Raw genomic sequence first — 22,372 nt, forward strand, 5'->3', positions numbered from 1 at the left:
GCTGCTTAAATGGTGGTTACTGAAACTGATAAGGGGGAGCAGCTGAAATATGCAGGATGTGGCCAAAGCAGTAGTGTGCGTGTGAATGTTCAACCAAGATGGAGCTGGTTGCCAGCCTGTCACACATCATTTTTAACCCAGCTAGACTATTTCTGAGTGTCTTGTCCCTACCTGCAATTATAATCCATTGAACCCACAAAGCCCCAGCCAGACTGCACAGCCAAACTCCTCCCAAACCTTGGAAGGACTTGGTGGGCCCAATTATCCAATTGGTGAACCAGCCCTCCTCCTACTGCTCCTGCCTCCATCTCACCACTGAACCGGGGACTCTGCTACTTCTTTCTGTATCTCCGCTGCTAGGTCTTTGTTTTACCTTGGGTGAGGCCCTTTGCCTCTCTGGGCTTCAGCTGCCTCCTTGTACAAAGTGTGGCGCTGAACCAGATGAATGCTAATGCTGTCTCCTGCTCTAATTCCTGTGCTTTTATTTTACCTGGTCCTTGAGTCTTTGTAGGGCCTCTGTAATTACAGCACTAAGAGAGAGAATCAGGGAGGACGTGATAGCAGATTGATTGATTGAATATTGATTAATCAATCAGCAAGTCTTTTTTGGGGCTGCTATTACCTGACCAGCAGCAGGGGAGATGCCACAAAGATATGACTTAGCTCCTGTCCTCAATGAGGCTTACAGAATTGGGGGAAGGAGAAAGAGACAGAGAGAGAAAGACAGGGAGAGACGGAGACAGGCAGAGAGACAGAGAGAGATGGGAATGGGAGAGGGAGGGTACAGTGGGAGAAGATGGGGGAGGAAAGGAGGGAAGGGGGGGAGAGAATCCTGGAGCTGGGAGGGGCCACTGAGCTCAGGCCACACCTGGCCAAGCACCCCTCTCCAACATCTAACAAAGGAGCATCTTGGCTTTGCTCAAGGACTCCCAGTAAGGGGAAATTCACTGTGCACTTTGTGCAGAGCTAGGAGGTAGACATGGGTCATGCCCAAGAATTTTGGAAAAAAAATTTACACAGTTTATGAGAGAACAAAGTGGGAGGAAAGTACTAGGACTGCAGAAGTTATAGGAGCATGGGTGCAGCATCCTCAGGCCCAGCCAGGACTAAAGAGAAATGGCAGCAGAGGGGCCCTGAGGGAGGGAAGAAGGAGGAAAGAAGAGGGACAGAGAGAGAACAAGAAGGGAAAAGAAAAGAGAAGGAGAAGGATGGGGAAAGGAGACAGAGAGAGAGAGGGAGAGAGAGACACACACAGAGACAGAGAAAGAGAGATAGAGAAAAAGAGAGACAGAGACAGAGAGACTGAGAGACAGAGAAAGAGAAAGAGAGAGAGAGACAGACAGACAGACAGACAGACAGAGAGACAGACAGAGAGACAGAGAGACAGAGAGAGAGAGAGAAAGAAAGAACTGAGATGGGGAGAAAGTACAATGGTATGGAACATAGGACTCATACCTCTTCAAGGATTGAGGGAAGTTCACAAAGTTCTATTCTTTCCCCAATTTCCCATCCCCGTATCTATTTATTGGAAATACTGTCATACACTCTTGTTGTTTTTCCATCTGAGCTGTTTCCTTTATCTCGATATTAAAACAAAACAACCACCACCATGACCAGTCAGGAAGGCTTAAACTGAAGACCTGTATCTTTGTTCAGTTGTTTTTCAGTCATGTCTGACTCTTCGTGATCCCATTTGAGATTTTCTTGACAGATACTGGAATGGTTTGCCATTCCTTTCTCCAGCTTATTTTATAGATGAGGAAACTGAGGCAAACAGGGCTAAGTGACTTGCCCAGGGTCACACAGCTAGCAAGTATCAGAGGCCGGATTCAAACTCAGGAAGATGAGTCTTCCTGACTCCAGACTCACGGGCTCTATCCACTGTGCCATCTAGCTGCCTTTATCTGTGTCTTCATTTTATGCCCCAAAGTTAGCTATATTTCTACAAAGGACTCTATCCTCCCACAAAAGTTCCAAGAAACCATTGGTGAACCAGAAAAACTTTTTATTAAGGGCCTAGCAAGGCCGGGTGTCCCACGTGTGGGCACACCTTACAGAAGGGAAAGCAAGGCTTCCCCAATTGCAATGCCCTCCCCCGTTTCCCCATTGGCTGGGTAAAGCAGGGTTCACAGCCTGTCCCCAGCGCCTAATTTCTCCACCTGAGTCTTTGCCCCTAATTACATCTCCCACTCCCCACATTTCCTTGTCAACAGTCCACAGCTTTCAATACCCCAGCAGCTACCCAGCACCCTGATGAGTGATATGCAGAAGCAATATCCCCAACCACATTTTCTACAAACCAAACCCCAAAAAAGCTTTATTTTTCTTATTTTTTAAGTTAAAATGCTTCATAACATTTTCCCATCATTTTAATTCTAGACAAACAGCAAAATAATAAATTAAGCCCTGATTTGTGGCATTTGTCAATCATCAAAGTGTAAATGCTGGTACTGAAAATTTAACAATCAGCTCTTATGAGCCAGCTCATCCATAACACCTATATTAAGTGTCTACGCAGTGCCAGGCACCGTACTAGGTAGTAGAGACACAAGTTCAAAAAGTAACACAATCCCTACCCGCCAGGAGCTTACATCCTAATGAGGGCAAGGGGGGTAAAGAAAGAGAGAAAGAGGGAGAGAGGAAGAGGGAGAGAGTACATACAGAAATACATGCAGCATAAACACAAAGTTAATAAATACATAAAAAGTAGCTAAATACAAGTAGTTTGGGAGAAAGAGTCTGGGGGTGGAGTGGGGGAAGTTACTAAAGAAGCTTCACCTAAAAGAAAGAGCAGCAGCTAGGCTGGAATCATTCATTTTGGCCAGGTAGTGCCTTGCGAATGAACTCTGATTCTGACTGCACAAAATTCTCTCTTCTTCATGTGATTAGTAGACCAGAACCAATTTCACAATGTCTGTGTATGATCCATTCTACAACGTGGGGAATCCCACACACTGAGCACACCGTGCCTGTTCACCAGTCTTCCATTTCACATGCATTTCATTTCAGGTTCTACCCACACATTTTGTAGAATATTAAACAAAGTGGACTTCAAAGAAAAACAGAAAAACAAAACATAGCACTAAACCAAAAAAAGCACTAGTCAAAGAACCTGGATTCTAATTCCAGTTCTGCTACCGACCATGTTTTTCCCTTCCCCAGCTCATCCTCCTAACCCAAACAATTGCCACCCTGATATTCTTTTTTTAATTAATTTATTTTGATTTATCAACAATCACTTCCATATGGTTTTGAGTTTAAAATTTTTCTCCCCCTTCCTCTCCACCACCCTCCCCAAGATGGCGCACAATCTGATACAGGCTATACATATACACTGCTATTAAACATGTTTTCACATTAGTGATGTTGTAAGTAAGAAGTAGAACCAACAGGAGGAACCACCAGAAAGAGGAAACAAAACTCAACAGAAGAGAAAAAAATAGCAAATAGTCTGCTTCCATCTGCATTCAAACTCCATAGTTCTTTCTTTGGCTGTGGAGAGCATTTTCCATCACGAGGCCTTTGGAGATGTCTTAGATCCTTTCATTGCTGGAAAGGGTTAAGTCTATCAATATTAGTCATCGCACAACATGGCTGTTATTGTGCACAACGTTTTCCTGGTTCTGCTCACTTCACTCATAGCCTGATGTTCCTAATGCACAGCTCTGCCCAAATCTCTCCCCCTAATCAAGAAGCCCCAATGGCTCCCTAGTGCCTCTGGGACCAGATACAAACTCCTCTCTTTGGCATTTACAGCTCTTCACCATCTGGCTCTAATCTATATTTCCAGAGCTATTCCACATTTCTTCCCCTTCACAAACTCTACATTCTAGCCGAAGTGGCCTACTCTTAACCACAAGGAAAATAGAGGTTTTAAACCCTGCAAGGGACTCCAAGATTGGCACTGAGTATGCCTGTTTGATACTGTTAGGCAAATACCCCTAAAAGGTCAAAGAAAGAGGAAAGGGGCCCAGGGGCATAGAAACATTCCTAAGCAGCACTTTTCATTGTAATGAAGAACAGGAAACTACGGAATTTCCAGATGGGGAACTGTGGCTTCTCCTCATTAACTACGGAGTGGCTGAGCAAATTACAGGATATTAATATATTGGTCCATTATTGTAGCCTAAGAAATGAAGAAAGGGTTGGATTCAGAGAAACCTGGAAAGATTTAAATGAATTGATGCAGAGTGATGTGGGCAGAACCAGGAGAACAATTCACACAGCAACTACAACATTGTAAAGAAAACTAACTTAAGAATTCATTGCAATGATCAGAGAAAGGGTGGGTAGTAATAATGATGCTGGAAAAAAGGCAAAAAAAAAGACAGTCATTAAATATGTATATATATATGTATAATATACATATATATGTATGTATTTGTATATGTACATGTATATATTGCTAATTTTGGCCTAACAATTAACACTAAGAAAACATAGGTTCTCCACTAGCCAGCACCATACATGGAATCACAGGTTACAGCAAGTGAAGAAATATGGATAAGTTTACTTACCTTGGGGAGTATTTTCTTTCTTTTTTTGGGGGGGGCAATTGGGGTTCAGTGACTTGCCCAGGGTCATACAGCTAGTAAGTGTCAAGTGTTTGGTCTGAGGCCACATTTGAACTCGGGTCCTCCTGACTTCAGGGCTGGTGCTCTATCCACTGGGCCACCTAGATGCCCCGGGAGTATATTTTCCAGGGATTTCCACATAGAAATGAAGCTGATGCCCGAATTTCCAGAGCTAGCTCAGTGTTTGGGAGGCTCTGAAGGAAAGCGTGAGAAGGAAGAGGTATTAGACTGCCTACCAAACCGAAGGTCTACAGAGCTGTTGTGCCGACCTCATTGTTGTATGCCTGTGAAACCTGGACAGTCTACCAGCACCAAGCCAGGAAACGGAATCTCTTCCATTTAAATTGTCTTAGGAAGATTCTGAAGATCACCTCGTAAGGCAAGATACCAGGTCCTTTCTTGAGCTGAACTGCAGTCATTCAGACTCTACCGCAGAGGGTACAAGTGTCTCCGATGGACTGACCATGTTGTTCAAAAGCCGAAGGTACATTTGCCTAAAAGACTATTTTATGGAGAGGTCCCGCAAGGCAAGCACTCTGCTCGGAAGAAGCAAAGCAAGGAAAGTCTCCAGGTCCGTGTGAAGAACTTTGGAATCACCTTCGAGACACTGGAGATGCTGGCCCATCCGGCGTGCGGGGCCCACACCAAAGAAGGAGCTGCGCTCTATGAGCGAAGCCCAATCGCAGTAGCTTAAAAGAAACAAGAGAAGTGCAGATTTGGGGACATCTCCACTCCAGATGTTCACACGGACTACTGGCGGCAGGGCCTTCCCAGCTTGAACTGGCCTGATCAATCCCAGGTGGACACCCGATGCCTTGCCTCCGGCATAGTGATGCCATTCCTGTCCTCTTTGAGGACAAAGGATTACCACCAACCGACTATACGTGACTGCAATACACAATGATTTCTTCCTGTTTTCTGTTTGTGGAAATATCCAGATTTATTGTGTTTATCAGGTTCAGAATAATAAAAAGGTAAAATTATTATTATTTTTTTAAAATAAAAGTCATACAGTGGATAGAGCACCAGCCCTGGGGTCAAGAGGTTTTGAGTTCAAATCCTGCCTCAGGCAGATAACACTCACTAACTATGTGACCCTGGGCAAGTCACTTAACCCCATTGCCTAGCAAAAAAAAAAAAAGTCATCACCACTGAAAGTGAAATTCCAGCATAAAAAAAAAGGGCAGAAGCCATAAAAGTAAACCCAGGTCTCCTGACTTCCAGCCTCACTACTCTTCTGACCATAGCACAGGAGCGTTTGAAAATATTTTCATTATACTCTGTAGTCATTACCATAAAATTCTAATGACCAAACGCGGCGGGGAAGAGATGGCAGAAGACACCCACTTCCCTTCTTTGCAGAGGCGGGGGCCACAGGTGTGGGCACTGCAGACACGCTCGGGCGTTTTTTGGTGACCTGGTTAGTTCTGCTGACCTTGGAACTTCCTTCCTGTACATTCTTTATTCTAAGGGATGGCTCTCCTAGAAGGGAAGGGTGCAAACGAGAAACGGCGGTGATGCACAAAGGGGGCGTGCTCTGTCCAGGGCTGGGTTGAGGGGGTGGAGTTTGTTTTCTCTGCTCCTGCCCCCTTCTTCCTTTCCCCCTAATTTGTTCATGCTCCATATACTCTACCTCCCACCTCCAGGTCTTTGCACTGGCCCCCCGCCGTGCCTGCACTGCGCTCCCTCTCCACTTCTGCCTAAGCCTCTAGTTCCCTTCAAAGTTAGGCTGTAGAGCCCTGGGATGCTTTTCCTGATTCTTCCCCACACTCCCGAGCTCCCCCTTAGGCATACTTCATTTTTAGGTAAGCCTAGTTTCCCACCTCCTGATAGAATGTAAGCTCCTGGAGGGCAGGCCCCCGATCCCTCTTGCTTGGTATCCGCAAAGCCTCGCCCAGATAAATGTTTTATGTAGCACACAGCAGGCACTCGAACAATGCGTGTTGGCCCGCGGTCTGGGCTTCAGTTCCCCCGCCCCGCCCCCCTCGGTAAAATGAGGCCTTTGAACTAGGTGATCTCTAAGCACCGTTCCCCGGGACGACAAACTCCGCCCTCTTGGGAGTGGTCGCCCGGCACATTCCGGGTCCAGGAAAGTCGTCCGCAGTGGGATCGACGCAAGCGCAAATGAGCTGCTCAGGGAGTGGCGGCAGAGCGCATGCTCCTGGAAAATTCGGCCTCTGGGGGATTTTTGCCCATCACCAATATGGCCGACCGGATAACTCGCCTCCCGGCCCTTCATTGGCCGGTCGCTGTTTTATGACGTCACGGGGAGCGCCGACAGCCCGAGGACCCGGCAGCTCCACGTGGAGAGTGTTCTGGTGGGCGCCGCAGGGCCCTGCGCGAGGGGATGGAGACGACTCGAAGGAGAAGCCGGCGCCTGGAGGGGCTGGAGGCCGAGAGCCCCGCGACCCCGGCGACCCGTCCCGGGGGGCCCGCAAGGCCCGGCGCGCCCTCCTGGGATCCAAGGCCGAAGCTGCGTTAGAGCCGGTGCCGGAAGCGGCGGCGGGAGTGGGCGAAGCGGGTCCGGAGTCCCCCCAGAACCCCAGAGGCCCTGGCCTGGGATCCCCCAAGAACAAACATGAGGACTTGGGGTCTCCCCAGCGTCAGGGTCCAGAGTCCCCCCAGAATCAGCCAGTGCCCTGCCCTGGGTTCCCCAAGAGCCCTCAGAGACAGGACTTGGGGTCCACCCCTCGGAATCATTCAGAGCCTAGTCGGGGGTCCCCCAAGAGACATCAGAATCAGCAGGCCAAGGGCGCTGGAGGTGAAAGGGAGCCAGGCCTGAGACCCTCGCAAAGCCCCAAGAAGCCCTGGGTGGGGTCTCCTAAGAGTCATGGGGCTCAGGGCTCGGGGCCCCCGGGATCAGGTGGAGCCCAGCCCCAAAGCTCCACAGGAGCTGGACTCCAGATCCCCCCCAGACGCCAGCTCGCTGTCCCCCCAAAGTCTGAGAGACAAGGAATCGGGGTCCCATCGAGGACAGCCAGAGCCTGGCAGAGAGTGCCCCTTGGGTCATCCTGAGCCAGTGGCCCCCAAGTCGGGAGTGCTTCCCCAGGACGGAGCTGCAGAGACGCAGCCCGGGACCCAGGCACCCCAAACCAAGAAGCGGGGTGGCACCCCTGCCCCCACCCCAGCCCCCAAGAAGCCCAAGCAGAAGGAGGCCCCCGCAGTTCCCAAAGGGAAGCCTAAGTCTGGCCGAGTGTGGAAGGATCGCAACAAGAAAAGGTAGGGGAAGGGGGAAGGGTTTTTTTTTTCTTGAGCCAAGGCCTCCGGGAGAAAAAGCTGGAGCTGGCCTTCCTGGGGTGAACAGGTCACAGCTGCAGTGGTGCCAGGGGTCTGACAGAAGGGGAAGCTGAGGCTCCCCTGCGAATGCAGCCACTGCCCGGTGCCCAGCTCCCAGGCTGCCTGGGGCACAAACTTGCTTGGGAATCAATTTGACAGTAATTAGAGACTATCCATAATAATAGTGAGGTGCCAAGAGTTTGTTGTGGGCCAGAGGTGCTGTGGGCAGTCAGAAAGCCCTCCTCTGGAGGAAGGGATGTAAATCACACTGAACGTCAGTTGCCTCCTCTGTAAAAGAAGGGGCCCCGAGGTCTTTAAGCTCTGCTCTCAGCCTTCCGGTCTGTGACCAGCCTGGTGGGAGCAGAGGGTCCAAGCCTGGGAAGAAACAGAAAAGGTCAGAGAAGCCTATATGATCTCCCCCACCCCCAAATTCTTTCTGTGTATGAGATATATTTATATATTCAGGTGCGAGTTGTAACTGGCTACTGGCAGAGGGAGAAAGGGGAAGAAGCCTTTATAGAGTACCCTCTGTGCCAGGGTCCAGGTGCTGCCGAGCACTTTACAGATGCTGGGTTTGATCCTCAAGACCAGCCTGGCAGGGAGCTACCATTTTCATGGTCCCCATTTTACAGGTGAGGAAACAGGCAAACGGAGGCTAAGTGATCCAGGCACACAAGCTAGAATCCGAGGCCAGCTCTGACCTTGGTCTGTCTGAAGCCAGGCCCAGAGCTCTGGCTGCTGGCCACCCGCCGCCTCATCTCATTTTGTCTTTATATTCCCAGCACCCAGCCCAGAGCCTTTCGATTCTGTCTTGGTCCACACCTGGGATTTCATTCATCCCTGTGTAGAGACCGTCCACTGATGTAGACCTGCACCTCCTCTGGAACTCCTCCGAGTCTTTTCTGGGCTCTGAGAAGCTTGGGTGCTTCCTAGCCAGTCACGCACAGCCAGGACAGGTCAGAGTGGCCCACGTGCCACCCACAAGGCCAGACTACCTGTCACTCCATACACCGTGTGCACTTTGTGTCTGGTGAATTGAATTGGAGGATTTAGAGCTGAAAGGGATGTTGGAGACTAAGGAGACTGACACCCTCATTTTACGGGTGAGGAAACTGAGGGTAGGCTCTTCCCCAGGGTCACACAGTTCCTAAGTGGCAGGGCTGGGCCCCCAGTGCTCTCTGCCCACATTCCGGCCTCCTCTGCCCCGGTTCTTTGGCCTGCCCTGTGAGAGAGGACAAAGCAGAGTGAGGACTGGAGGGCAGATTTTGGCCCAGTGTGAGGGAAAGCCTCCTAATGGGTAGAACCGCCTCAGAGTGAAGGGGCTTCTCCTGAGCTAGTGAGCTCCCCGTCCTTGGTGGGGTGAGATGGTGTCAAAGGGCCCTTCCAGCGTGGTAGGGTCAGAGGTCAGGCAGGACGAGAGTCAGGAAGAACACAGCCTTGGGCTCTCTTACCAGCTGTGTGACCCTGGGAAAGTCACGTCATCTCCTTTGCCTTGGCTTCCTCAACTGTAGAAAGGGGGTCACGATAGCACCCACCTCTCAGGCTTGTCGTGAGGCTCAGATGAGAGTCGGTGTAAGTAAGCAAATGGTAGGCACTCTGTAAATGCGCGTTTTCTTCCCTTCCCCTCAAAGGTGACCTTTTGGCCGCTTCACGTGTTTGGCATGGGCGTCACACCCGGAGTGTAAGCTCCCAGAGGGCAGGGACCTCTGTCTTTGCATCCGCAATACTCCGTGGTGTGCTGTTCGTCCCGCGGGTGTTTGGGGTCCTCCTGCGGAGCTCTCACTGGGGCGGCCTGCCCTCCCTCCCCCCGCCTCCAGGTTTTCCCAGATGGTCCAGGACAAGCCGCTTCGAACGTCCTGGGAGCGCAAGATGAAGGAGCGGCAGGAGAGGAAGCTGGCCAAGGACTTTGCCCGCCACCTGGAGGAGGAGAAGCAGAGGCGCAAAGAGGTGAGGCTGGGACGGGGAGGGAGCCGGCTGAGGGAGGACCCTGCTCCAAATCAGAGATGCGCAGGTATTGTTAGGCCCAGGCTGGGTGCAGGATAGAGCAGACGAGACAAGTGCCTGCCCGCTGGTGAGGGACTTGGGAGCCCCGTTCTCTGAAGTGCAGGAAGGGCAAGCATGGCCACATGTACTGGCTGGATTCTGGACTGGTGGCAATCAGGGTCGGCTTCCTGGAGGAGGCGGTATGAAATGATGGGGTGTATCAGGCCTAGGAACGTGAACAAAAGTGGGGCGTCTGCACCGGGGGCGGTCACTAGTCCAGCGTGGGAGAGGGGCCCGACGGGAGGTGGCACCCGCTGGCAGGGAGCCTCAAGGGCCAGGCTTTATTGAGAGGCAGCCGGGAGGGCTGGAGCCAAGGTTAATGAGGGTGGTGGTGGCTGGTGCTTCTGTAGCACTGTGCCGAGTAAGGGCTGGGGGAGGGTCTGGGCTCTGCTGTAGATCTGGGGGCCTCGGTTTTCTCATTTGTGAAAGGAGGGCTTGGCACAAGAGGATTTCCCTTCCAGCGCCAAGGCCCTGGTTGTCTAGACATTTTACAAAGATTATCAAACCCCAGAGCTCCCCTGGAAAGCAGGGCCTGCAGGGATTCTCCTTATCTACAGGTGACAAAATTGGCTCAGAGACATTGAGTTAGCCAGTGTTCGGTGAGATTTGAACCCAGTTCATCCAGATTCCAGGTACAGCTTTCCATCCCCTCTGCCAGACTGTGAGACACTAGCCCAGGGGTGGGGAACCCACAGCCTCAAGGCCACATGTGGCCTTCCAGGGCCTTGGGTGTGGCCTTTTGACTGAGTCCACGTTTTACAGAACAAGTACTCGTATGAAGGGGGTTCGTTGTATAAAGTTTGGATTCAGTCAGAGGGCCACACTTGAGGACCTAGAGGGCCACACGTGGCCTTGAGGCTGCAGGTTCCCCACCTCTGCAGTAGCCTAAGGCAGGCAGACCAGTTAGGAGACTCCCTGGTGAGTGGTGACCAGGGCCTGGCCCGGGCAGGAACAGGGACGAGATGTAGTAGAGGTCAGAGCAACAGAAACTAGTGACTTATTTTATTGGAAATAGGAGACAATGAAAAGGCTGAAGGAAGGGTGGCATCACCAATACGGGGCAGGGGGTGAGGGCAGGATGAGTCCTCTCCAGGGATTCCTGCAGAGCCCACCTTCCAATGTGGGGGAGACGCCCGGGGGCAGAGGAAGAAGGCAGATGGCACATCTCAGCCTGGCTTCTGCTGCTTCAGAGACCCATGGGACTTCAGAGTAGAAAGGAGCCCTGTGAGGTTATGGCTGACTAGGTTAGCGGCCTGTCCATGGAGACGTCCAACGAGAGAGAGCTCCCTGCGTCCTGGGGCAGCTCATCCCACTCACAGACACCTAATCTAGGCTGACGTCCACATCTCTGCCCCTTCCACTCCTTGTTCTCGGCTCTGCCCTTGACCTCACAAAATAAGTGTGATCTCTCTTGTGTGGAGATGCCACATCCTCACCACCACTCCCACCCCCCAGCCTAAGCATCCCTGGTCCCTTCGGCTGGTCCTCCTGCATCTAGACCCAAAGTCCTTCACTCCTACCGTGGGCCCCACACTGACCGCAGCAGTCCAGTGGGGGCCTGACCTGGGCAGCTTCCCAGGGGACCCTTCGCCTCCTCCCAGATCCTGATCCAGCTCAGGGTGGCACAAGCTTTCTTGTCTGCAGGTCGACCCCCTGGGTTTGGTCAGATGACTCGATTTCTCACCCTGCCTAGACTAGGGATACCTCACATTTATCCCTGTTCCATTTTGAGTTATTTGTCCTGCTGTCATCACTTTGGCGTGGCTGTTATACAGTGTGTGAAAAGTTCCTTCTCCATGCCTCAGTTTCCTCCTTTATAAAAATCTATGACCCTGTAGTACGGAATTGGGGGGAGCTAATATTTCTATAGCAGATGAAGGCTTGTAAAGGGCAGCGCTGTGAAGGAGGGGCTGTGGTAATCTGCATTTCACAAATGAGGGGACTGAGGCTGAAGAGGTCATTAACTTGACCAGAGTCACCCAGCTAGTACACGCCTGAGCCAGGATTCAAACTCTGGTCTTAGATCTTGAAGAGACCTCGTAGGCCATTGATTCTAATTCTCCCATTTTGCAGATGAGAAAACTGAGGCTTAGGGAGAGGAAGGGACTTACCCAGGGTCCCACAATTAGTAGGTGTTTGAGGTAGAATGTAAACCCAGGTCCAGTCAGTGCCCTGCCCCCTGTACCACACTGCCTCTCTGGCCCTGCTTCCTCATCCTTAAAGTGCCCTCTGAGCTCCCGGCTCTGCTTCCCCCGTCCTGCAAGTCACCTCATGGCATGCTTTGCTGGGATGTTAACAAGGAGGTTTCTAGTGCAGCCCAGCCGTGAAGTCAGCTGCTGCCATGTCCCTGGAGGGCTTCAGACAGAGGCTGGAAGGTCCATCTGTAAGGGACGCTAAATGTGGGTGTTTGATGGCCAAGGGACAGGACTGCGTCCAGAGCAGGCTGGACCATGGGCATAAGAGGGTCCCGGAAAGGACCCCACCCCCCAAGCCACCCTTGTTTATCCAGCCTTCAGACGTTGTTCAAATGTGGGACTGAGGCCGGGAGTTGTCACCAGTAGGGGCCTGGCTGAGACGCCTCCCCATCCTTCTGGACTCTCCTCTCTTAGAACTCCGTCTGTGGGCTCATGAGGGCTGGAGATGGCCCTGACCACTGACCATTCCCTTGCTGCCCAGCCCAGGAGACAGTGCGATGCAGGCCCAGCTTCCCCTCTCTGGGCCCCTTGTCATAAACGTCCTAGGATTCCCTTGGAGCTGTGCCCCGGCCTGTACCTGGAGGGGCCGCAGGGCCACAGCATGCCCTGGGATCGTGCTGCTCACTCTGTCTCTTGGGCAAGAGGAAGTGTCTCAAGCCTAGTTCTCCTCCCCCTCCCAAGCTGCTGGCCCCTGCCCCCATTCCCCACCTGGCCTCAGTCCCCCATCCCTGCAGTGTGGCTTTGACCTTTCCCTGACCTCATGCCCCTATATCTCCTCTAGGGAGCCACCTCTGATTGCCAAAACCCAACCAGATGCACGGGCCCCAGGGAGTGAGGTGTGAACATGGAGTCAGAGACGGAAATGTAATAATAGTGATGTTTATGTAGCACTTGTACATTCACAAAGCATTCTGCAGTCTTGTATCGTCTGATCCTCACAGCAGCCTTGGGAAGTAGGCACTATTATTGTCATTCCCCATTTTACAGATGAGGAAACTGAGGCAGCCAGTGGCTCAGTGCCTTGTCCAGCTAGGAAGCATCCCAGACTGGATTTGAACTTGGATCCAGCATTGTCTTTACTCTGACACGTAGATGATGCCTCCAGATAACCTGCCATCCTGTGTCCCCGTTGTCCCTAGGTTATGGCCACGTTAGGTGGTGTCCACCTCTGCTCTCCATGGGGCGGGGACTCCGGCACATCATGTCATTCAGATCTAGCCTTTGTTAAGGTTCAGTGCTGTGACCTTGGGCAAGTCACTGCTGAGCTTCTGTTTTCTCAATAAAATGGGAAGGAGATGTTGGGTTAGATGATTTGAGGTCCCTTCAGGCTCTTTATAGAATCATGTATAAGCCTATAGATTTATAATACTGGGAGAGGCCCTAGAACATGGAATGACAGCTGAGGAACCGGGCCTGTCAGAGCTGGGAGGGGCCTTAGAACATGGAACGTCACAGCTGGGAAGGGCTTAGAACATGGAACCTCAGGCCGGGAAGGGGGAGCTTGGGCATATGTAAGCCCTGTCCTCTCCCAGGTGGACAGAGGGGGGAGGTGCTCCTCCTGGGCCCGCCCAGGATCCCCTCTCCCTGGGCTTTGCTGAGCTCTGTAGAATCTGTCCCATTGCTCTTCCCTCCAGGAGAAGAAGAGGCGGCGGGCGGAGAACCTGAAGAGGCGCTTGGAGAATGAGCGGAAGGCAGAGATCGTCCAAGTGGTGAGTGCACTAGAGCCCCCAGCCCCACCCCGGCGTGTGGGCAGAGGCAGATTAGTTTGCGTTTGTCGCTGTCTCAGGGTACTGGGAACGAGGGGAGGTTCGACCCCAAGCAGTAGGGACCTGTGTGGGAGTCTCTGGAGTATGAGAAAGAGAGGAGAAGCTGGGGGCCAGAAGGGTCTCAGGAACTTTTTCCCCTCTTGCTCCCCACTAGATCCGGAACCCCAGCAAGCTCAAGCGGGCCAAGAAAAAGCAGCTTCGGCGCATCGAGAAGAGGGACACCTTGGCGCTTCTGCAGAAGCAGCCCCCGCGGCGCCCGGTGCCCAAGGAATGAGTGGGTGCCGGGGGCCTGGCTGTCCCTCGGCTTCTAGCCCCAGCCCTGTGGCTATTGGCACCTCCAGGGACCTGTGATGGCTGCGGGGACTCGATCCACCCGGACATTCGTTCCCAAGGACAGCAGTGGAGGAAGCCCAGGCTGAGACCTTGGGTACTTTGGGGACCTTGGGGGGCCTTGCCCCTTGGAGCCCTGAGATCTGGACAGAAGGGCCGGTGGCTGGACCAGGGGAGGGGAGCAGACTTTGTCTCTTTGTGAGCGGTAAATATTGTCTCCTCCCGGCTAGCCTTTCGCAACACGGACACGAGACAAGGGATATGTGCCATTTTATTGTCTGTCACAGGCGTGGGGGGGGGGGCAGAGGGCATCTGGCTGCCAACCAGGAGTCTCTGTTCCCTACACTCCATGCCCCCTGGCATTGGAAGAGGAGCTGCAGGGACACCCCCCTGCCCTCAAGACTCACGAGCCCATGGGCCAGCCCAGGGAGAAACAACAAATATGGGTTCCTTCTTCCCCCCAGCTTGAGACGTTGCAGAGGATGTGGATGGGAGGGAAGGGCCCCTTGGTGGTCCTTTGGGAAGATCTGGGGGGGGAGGGGGAGAAGCTATCCCTGAGAGCCACTGAGGTCGTGAGTCCATGTTTTGGGTTGCCCTGTAACCTGAGGATGTGCCCATTCCTGGAGAAATTGATCCAATAAATTCATTACCTTTCAAATGTCAATGATTTGGTGAAGTGATTTAGAATCAGAAGATAACTTCACATTCTACCTCTGGTTACCAACCTGCACCCCTGAGCAAGCTTATTCATCTCTTTGGACCTCAGTTTCCCCATCTCTAAAATGGGGTTGATCTGAGTTATCTCTAAAACAATGGCTGTGGATTTAGCTGACGTCCAAGGCCACCTCCATTTGTATATGTTTGATCCTGTGGCTTAATGAATGACCCTTCCCAGAGGGATTGGTGTGCTACAAGAGACGGGGAATGGGCAGTGGGTGGCCTGTAGAATGGTGGGATGTCATATTTGGAAGAGGAGGCATGCCCCCCATCCCAGCTGGCAGCCTCATTTCAAGGAAACCTCCTCCTGCAGCTCAGCTGGGGCTGGAGCCCGCCCTGGCTGTCCAGCCGTCCTGGCCCCCACCCAGGTGAGCCAGCGGCTCCGGAAGCCCGGGGAGCTGGACGTGGAGGAGGATCTGGACGAGGAGGCCGCCCGGGAGCTCCGGTGCCTGCGGCTGCTGCTGCAGCCAAACTCATCGTCCTCCACCAGCACGTTCTCGAGCACGCAGCGCAGGGAGTGACGCAGCTTCTCGAGCACGTCTGGGCAGGTCAGCACATAGAGGAAGGGATTGACCACGCTGTTGATGAAGGCCAGGCTGGTCGCAAAGGGCAGGGCCAGCAGCACCAGCGGGCGCAGACTGGGGTCATGGTGGGCCTGGACCTCCAGCAGACTGAAGACGTGGTAGGGCAGCCAGCAGAGGACAAAGGCGGCAATGACCGCCATCACCAGGCGTACAAAGCGGCTGGGGTGATGGCGGCAGCGGTGGCGCACCTGCAGGCTCACGGCCACGTAGCAGGCGCCGATGATGCCCAGGGGGATGGCGAAAGCCAGCAGGAACTTGCTGACCGCTAGGGCCATTTGGCGGCGACTGCAGGTGGCATCCCTGTCTGTCCCAGGGTTATGGAGCAGGACGTTGTAGTAGCACATAATTCGGCTGTCCTGCCGTGTGATGGTGTCACGGAATAGGAAGTAGGGGATGGTGTTGAGTAGGGCCAGGCCCCAGAGCACCAGGCAGACCTTGCGGGCCGCGGCCACCGTGCGGCGGTTCTGGGCCCAGACGGGCTTCACCACCTGCAGACAGCGATCCAGGCTGATGGCACTGAGCAGGAAGCCACTAGCAAACATGTTCAGGAAGAAGATGGAGGAGTGCAGCTTGCAGAAGGTGGTGCCCAGCTTCCACGTGTGGCCCACGGCCAGGAAGTAAGTGAAGAAGGGCAGGCTGGCGGTGGCCAGCAGGTCCGACAGTGCCAGGTGCAGCACCCAGGTGGTGACCACCGTCTGATGCATGCGACAGCCAACCACGAAGAGGATGACGGCGTTCTCCACCATGCCCAGCAGAGAGACCAGCCCGTGCAGGGTCACGGACGCGTAGTCAATGTAGCGCCTGTTGGAGTAGGTGTGGCTCGTGACGTTACTCATGTACTCCAAGACGGGGCACAGGGAGATGTTGGACGACGTCTGGGGGTCCTGCATGGGAAAGGCCGTGCTGAGCTGTAGGGCCCCTGGGGCCCCTCCTCTGCCCTCAGAACCTTGCAGGGCCAGGGTTCTCCCCCTCCCATGTCCACCCTTTACCCTGTGCTAATCCCACTTGACTACTTGCAGCCTTGGCTTTCTGCCTTTTTTTTTTTAATCATCATTTTATTAATCTTATTCTGAACTTAAGAAATAAAACCAGGATTCCCCAAGACCTTTAAGCCTGAAATACAGTGTCAGAACTGGAAGGAACTTCCTCTCCATTGCTTCTAGCCACTGAGGAGGCCCCACGTGGAGGGGGCAGGGTGTGCTCTGCAGATTCCTTGCCTGCCATCCTGAGCATCATCTGGCAGGCATGCCAGCCTCTCTTCGTCTCCGGGGTCACCTCCCTACTTATTCATCCTATGCAGTTCAGCTGTCGTGTGCCACCCCATCCCGTTCTTCTTTGTCCTCACAAAGCTCAGTTCTCCCAACGTTCCCCTGGGATCTAGGTCCCTTCATCTCCTGTTTGTCCTCACCTTGACCTCCCGGTCAATCCCCCCTGGTCTCCCAACCTGTTCAGAAAAGTCAGTGCAAAATCTTATGTAATTATTTGTGCTGTTTCTGATGGAGAGAGCATCTGTACCTGAGGGGAAGTCAGACTTCCCTGAGTAGGAAGCAGTCCTGGAGCTGAACTTTGAAGGAGGCTGAGCATGCTGAGAACAGGAGGGAAAGTGTTCCAGGCACAGGGCACAGCCTGGGCAAAAGCTCAGAGGTGGACCTGCAGTACTGTTTCAGACAACACCTAACCTCGGTCTCCAAAGACTTTTTCCCCCTTCATCCTGTTCCCTCCCCATCCTCTAAGATAAAAGCTTTTTTTTTTTTGGCAATTGGAGTTAAGTGACTTGCCCAGGGTCACAGCTAGGAAGGATAAAAGCTCTTAAATTGTGTTTCTGCCATGGTCCCCTTTGGGCAGTCTGATAAGACGCATGGATCCCTTCTCCATAATAATGTTAATGCATGATTAATGTTATTAGTGAATAATGTTAAATGCATAAAAATACATAGGATCACAAAGGAAGCCAATTATATCAAAATGCAGTTATAGAAACTTTTTAAAAGCAATTGGACAGACTCACCTTTTCTCCCCATCATCTAACCACAGATAAACCTACAGTTTAATAGCTCACCAAATGAGCTGTTCCTTCCCTTTCTCTCCCATCTCTACCCTACCACTTCCTCTTGTTCATAAATGTGTTCCCATCACCCCCAGTGTCAAAACAAAACTCTTTCCCTTAGCCTGGCCTCCTGAAGCCGTCATCCTTATGTCCCTCCCTCTGCTAGACCCCTAGAAAGCCAGGTCTGTTCTCTGCCCCTTCGGCTGGAGGGATGGGGACTGGGAGCAGGGGACAGTTCTGCTTCTGACCTGCTCTTCCCAGAGAGCCGTTCCTAAGTCCTCCTTGCCTTTGCAGAGAAGCAGTGGGTGATGGGGATGGATGGTGAGGGCAGGAAGCTGTCATCCTGCAGCTAAGTGCTTTGGGTCTTGGCCTGACTCCCCCAGGTACCTCTCAACCTGCTCAGACCATCCTCTCCAGTGGCTGGTCTCCACTAGTGAGTCTGCAGGCCCAGTGATGCCTAATGCTGCCAGCGCTGGCCACCCCCATCTGATATGCCAAGAGGAAGCGAGATGGGAACAACAGCAGAAGGAAAAGGGCTGAGACCCAGCTATGGAGACTGCTGCCCCCTCTGAGAAAGTGGGCCAGGTTTGGGCAGCCCCCGGACCTTGCTGCCCACTGAGGATGGAGGGCCAAGGGCTAGGCTGCCCAAGAGCCTTCAACCAAGCTTCGGGCCACTGCCTGAGGAAACCTCCTCAAATGCAGAGCTGGGCCACGCGTGTCTCCAGCCCCATACTGGGCACTGTGAGGTTCCCCAGCAAGGCATCCCTGCAATTGAGGGACTTCCAACCAGGGAGATGCTGCTAGAAAGCATTCATAAACAAGATACAAGGGTATGTGATGGCTGAATGAGCTAACACTGTGGGAGCTCCCAGGAGGGGGTGAGAAGGACGGAATGTAAGCTGGGTGTTAGAACTCTCTTGGTTTTATAGCTGAGGAATCTGAAGCAGAGAGAGGTTAAGTCACTTCAGAGTCCCACAGCTAATAAATGTCAGAGGCAGGATTTGAACTCAGCTCTTCAAGATTCCAGTACCCTCTCCACTGTGCCATGTAACTGCTTCTAGGTTGGAGGAGGGGGGGAGATTGGGGAGGGAGAGGTGTTGAGGAAGGCTCTGAGCTGAGCCTTAAAGAATGCCCAGAATTCAGGTAGGCAGAAAGACATTGGAGGATCAAAGATGATCAGATGGAAGGAGCCTTGGAGGTCAGTTAGTCCAACCCCCCCCCATTTTATAGATGAGGAAATTGAGGCAGGAGAGGAGAATCACACTGGAAGTGGTAAAGCTGAGGGAGGAGGGGAGTGGAGAAGTGGACAGGCACAGAATATGAATGGTGTCCCATTCCCCAAACAAGAGGCAAACCACAGCTCACGTGTCGTGGGGTCTGCCAAATGCCCAAAACGAAGACTCTCAGCTCACACGTAGGGTCTCAGGCTTACAAAGCTCTCACGCACGAGCTCACTTGGTCCTCATAACACCACCTTGTGGGCAACAAGATCGGGGCTATTCAGCCCCATTTCACAGATGGGGAAAGAGAGGCTCAGGAAGATGTAGGGACTTCCCGGGGTCACATAGCACAGACGTGTCTGTGCTGCAGTTTGAACTTGGCTCTTCCCAACACCAGATCCAGTATGCCCATCCTGAGGCCAACATTTACTACCTATGTGACCCTGACCAAGTCATCTCACCTTCTCAGGGCTTCAGAATACCCCTCTGTAAAATAAGATCACACAGTTGACCTCTAAGGTTTGTTCTAGCTCTAAAAAACTATGAGCCTTCCTAGATCTGTTCCCAGCTTAGGCTAAAGTCAGAAGGCTCTCTACTTTAGCAGAGAGACTGTGGGAGGCAGATTTGGGAAAACAGCTTAAAACAGCCTGGCCTGTGGCCCAGCTTCAAATAAACTATAGACAAGATGTCAGAGCAGCTCCCAGATCCTGACGAGTTCTTGCAGACCTGCTATCACCTGCCTCTTCAGTCAAACACAGCTGAGGAGTCAGGCCAAGAGATGGTGCCTGCAATGCCCAAGGTCCCAGCTCTGTCCTAGCCCCCAGCCTACAGTCCTCTCCAGAGGGTTCAACCTCAGACCCTGGCATCATCTCCAAGTGAGTAGACCCCAGAGGCACTTTAGGTAATGAGAGACCCGCCCTGAAGCCAGGGCTAAGGGCATCTACAGTAAGACATGTTCCAGGCCACGGAAAGTCAGGAGTAGAACAAAGAAACTGGAGATGAAGGACGGAGGTTGGAATCCCAGCTCCCACAGTCACTTTAGAGCTCTGAGCCTCTGTCTCCTGCCCTGTAAAATCAGACCTCGATGCCCTCTAAAGTCCCTTTTGAGCCCTGTGGTATCATTTTTAGATCTAAAATCATAAACTTAGAGCTGGAGGGACCTCTGAAGTCACTTTGAACTTTTTGAGCCTCAGTTTCCTCATCTGTAAAATGGAATTACAATAGCTGCTACCTCGAAGGGTTGTCCTGAGGATCAAATGAGATATTTGTGAATTGCCTGTCAGATGCTAAAGTGCTATGGGAAGGCTGGTGGTTATTCTCACTATGGTAATCCATGGCAGTAAATGGATCACACTGATTTTGTTGGACAATTCATTTGATTATAGCATGAGCTCTTTCTAGGCATTTTGTATGCGACCCGATCCTCTGCTGACAACTTGGAAGAAAAGCAAAGACAGAGCGTTGGCTTTAGAGAAGCCAAAGGGGTCCTAGGACCGCAAATGTAGGGATAGAAGGGACGTTAGAGGCCTTCTAGTGCAACTCCCTCACTTTACAGGTGAGGAAATTGAGGCTCCGGTGGGGGAGGGGAAAGAATCTTAGATTTTGGGCTGGAAGGGACCCTGGCGATCATTGAGTCCAGCCGCCTCATTTTAGAAGAGGAAAGCAAGAGGGAAAGTGAATATGCCTCACCCACTCTGGCCCCTGCCTGGCCTCCCTCCCGCAGAGTTCTTTCACGGTGCCCATCCAGTCTGGAGAGTTCGGTCTGGCTAGGATTCGGGACCCGCCACTAGTTCCCCGGCGCAGTCAGACAGTCGGGCTCCCGTTGTCTCCCTGCGGCCAATAATGCGGTTGTCCCTACTAAGGCTATGGTCTCTCCCTGCCTAACGCACGCGGCTTAGTGTCCCAACCTCCCTCGAGGAAGGGGCAGCACAGCCAAATGGACCCGGTGCCTCGCCTCCCCCCAGCTTGCTAAGCTTCTTGCCCCTCTTACCTGGGTCCCAGCTGGAAGTGAGTGGTGGAGATGAAGGGGGTCCCCCGATCCCAGGCCGCCGGCTCCCATCAGGAGGCTGCACGCAGCTGTTGAGTCTCCGGAGGGTGGACAAGAGCAGAGGTGAGGTTGGTGGCGACGAGAAGAAGGTTGGCTGGGGGAGGAGGAAATGACTGTAACCTCTGGCGGGAGTTAATTTTGTCAGGTTTCTCTCCCGGGCGTCCTTATCTCAGTATAGATGGGAGATAATTTAGCCAAGTCAGCCAGCCCGCCCCTAATTTGCCCCGCGCTGGGAGCCCTCGGCCCCTCCCCTTGTAGACTGCTTTTCAGAAATCCAGCCGTGAGAGAGAATTTTTGAGTGTGTCTGAGATACAGATAGTAGGAGTGTGCAAAAACCGGTGAGCAGAGCCAGGAAAATAGTCTACACACAATGATGACAGCATTGTAAATGGAAGGGGCAACAGTAACAGTATCAGAACGAAAACACTGAGTAATTATACCGGCCAAACTCAGTCCCTCGAAGAAGAGGCACCTCCCTCCTTTCTTCGGAGATGCGGGACTACGAGGGTAAAAAAAACCATGTCCATTCCTCTAATGTTCTAGTTTTCCTAAACTGCCTGGTCTTTGTTACAAGGGAAACTGAGGTTATAAAAGAGGGAAACGTATGGAGGTGAAGGTGATGTGAAAGCCAAAGATCGATTTAAAAAACTGAAACGTGGAAGAGTTGAGAGGACAGTGGGGGATGGGGAGAAGGAAAATGTGTATATGAGAAAGTTTGTGGGACAGCTTCAGAAAGGTTGTAATAGAATAGAATAATATACTATAAGTTGTCCGAGTTCACACAGCTAGTGTGTGAAAGGCAGGGGGAGGGAAGGTGAGAGAACACATGAGAGGCATGTGTGTTTAAGTGTGTTAGTGAAAGAAAGTGCTGAGGGAGAGAGTGTGTGTCAGAGAAAGAGAAAGGAGAGACATAGAGAGTCAGAGACACAGAGCCAGAGAGAGACAGAGACAGAGAGACAGGGCCTGGGGAGGTAGGGAAGAAGGAAGGGAGAGAGATATCTGACCTTCAGGACCACAGCAATGCAGACGCTCTCTCTTTTTGCCCCTCTCTGCTACTATGCCATCTGCCTCAGAGGAGCTCACCCAGAACAGGAGGAGAGGCAGAGACTGACTATTTGCTAAGTCCCCAGGTCTGGGTCCCTCCCTTTGAATACACGTCACAGTTTTTCCTCCCTGTTCTTCAATCCCCCTCTTGTAAAAGTGGGAGTGAGATGGGGAGTGAGTACCCCAAGCCCGCTGTTCTACCCCCTCTGCCACCCAGCTGCCTTACCCACCTTCGGGTGAGAGAGAGTCAAAGTCCTGGATGATTCAGGGGTTGTGAGCCTGGATACTAAAAGCATGGTGCTGACCTCCACACAGAGAAATTTGGAAGGGGCGGGGACTAAGATGGGGAAGAAGATGAGTTCCATTGTGGGCATGGTGACCTTGAGTCGCCTATGGGACGCTCAATTAGCCATGTTTAACAGGTCTTTGAGGACGTGGGGCTAGAATTTCCAGAGAGATTAGGACTGGGTATATAATGCCAGGAGTCATTGGCATGGGGCTTAGAATTGAATGTATGGGCGTTAATGTG

At 52.4% G+C, this 22,372-nt stretch overlaps 2 protein-coding genes and 1 long non-coding RNA gene across 6 annotated transcripts; 1 reads left to right on the forward strand and 2 right to left on the reverse strand.

The window, feature by feature from the left end:
- Positions 1-3,198: 3,198 nt before the first annotated feature.
- Positions 3,199-6,544, reverse strand: LOC144455399 (uncharacterized). Its single transcript, XR_013484140.1, has 2 exons — positions 6,398-6,544; positions 3,199-6,056 (listed from the first exon to the last, which is right to left on the reverse strand). It is a non-coding gene; the product is annotated as an uncharacterized LOC144455399 (long non-coding RNA).
- Positions 6,545-6,767: 223 nt separating this feature from the next.
- Positions 6,768-14,848, forward strand: CCDC86 (coiled-coil domain containing 86). Its single transcript, XM_078148704.1, is given in 6 exon segments — positions 6,768-6,988; positions 6,991-7,429; positions 7,431-7,793; positions 9,668-9,797; positions 13,723-13,797; positions 14,009-14,848. Coding segments are annotated over 6 exon segments (1,194 nt in total). The 5' UTR covers positions 6,768-6,921; the 3' UTR covers positions 14,129-14,848.
- On the reverse strand, positions 12,952-22,161 carry PTGDR2 (prostaglandin D2 receptor 2). Of its 4 annotated transcripts, XM_020976101.2 has the most exons (4): positions 21,804-21,936; positions 20,743-20,893; positions 20,442-20,582; positions 12,952-16,369 (listed from the first exon to the last, which is right to left on the reverse strand). In XM_020976101.2, the coding sequence occupies exons 3-4, from the start codon at positions 20,493-20,495 to the stop codon at positions 15,188-15,190; spliced, it is 1,236 nt and encodes a 411-aa protein (XP_020831760.1). In that variant the 5' UTR covers positions 20,496-20,582; positions 20,743-20,893; positions 21,804-21,936; the 3' UTR covers positions 12,952-15,187. The 4 variants fall into 4 exon arrangements, with proteins under 4 accessions (XP_020831760.1, XP_020831759.1, XP_020831756.1 ...); XM_020976100.2 differs by lacking the exons at positions 20,442-20,582; positions 21,804-21,936 and adding an exon at positions 22,074-22,161; XM_020976097.2 differs by lacking the exon at positions 20,442-20,582 and having other exon boundaries at positions 21,804-21,931.
- Between the last annotated feature and the right edge of the window lie 211 nt (positions 22,162-22,372).

The sequence above is a fragment of the Phascolarctos cinereus genome, unplaced genomic scaffold (genome assembly GCF_003287225.1).
Source record: "Phascolarctos cinereus isolate Bilbo 61053 unplaced genomic scaffold, phaCin_HiC Scaffold_9;HRSCAF=440, whole genome shotgun sequence".
Classification (NCBI taxonomy): Eukaryota; Metazoa; Chordata; class Mammalia; order Diprotodontia; family Phascolarctidae; genus Phascolarctos; species Phascolarctos cinereus.

Bases quoted from the DNA above. Each gene is read 5' to 3' on its own strand.
- PTGDR2 (XM_020976100.2), bottom strand. From the start codon at position 20,811: ATGGGAGCCGGCGGCCTGGGATCGGGGGACCCCCTTCATCTCCACCAC. The intron at 16,370-20,742 runs GTAAGAGGGGCA...TTTCCCATGCAG, and splicing joins CACTTCCAGCTGGGACCCAG to GACCCCCAGACGTCGTCCAA.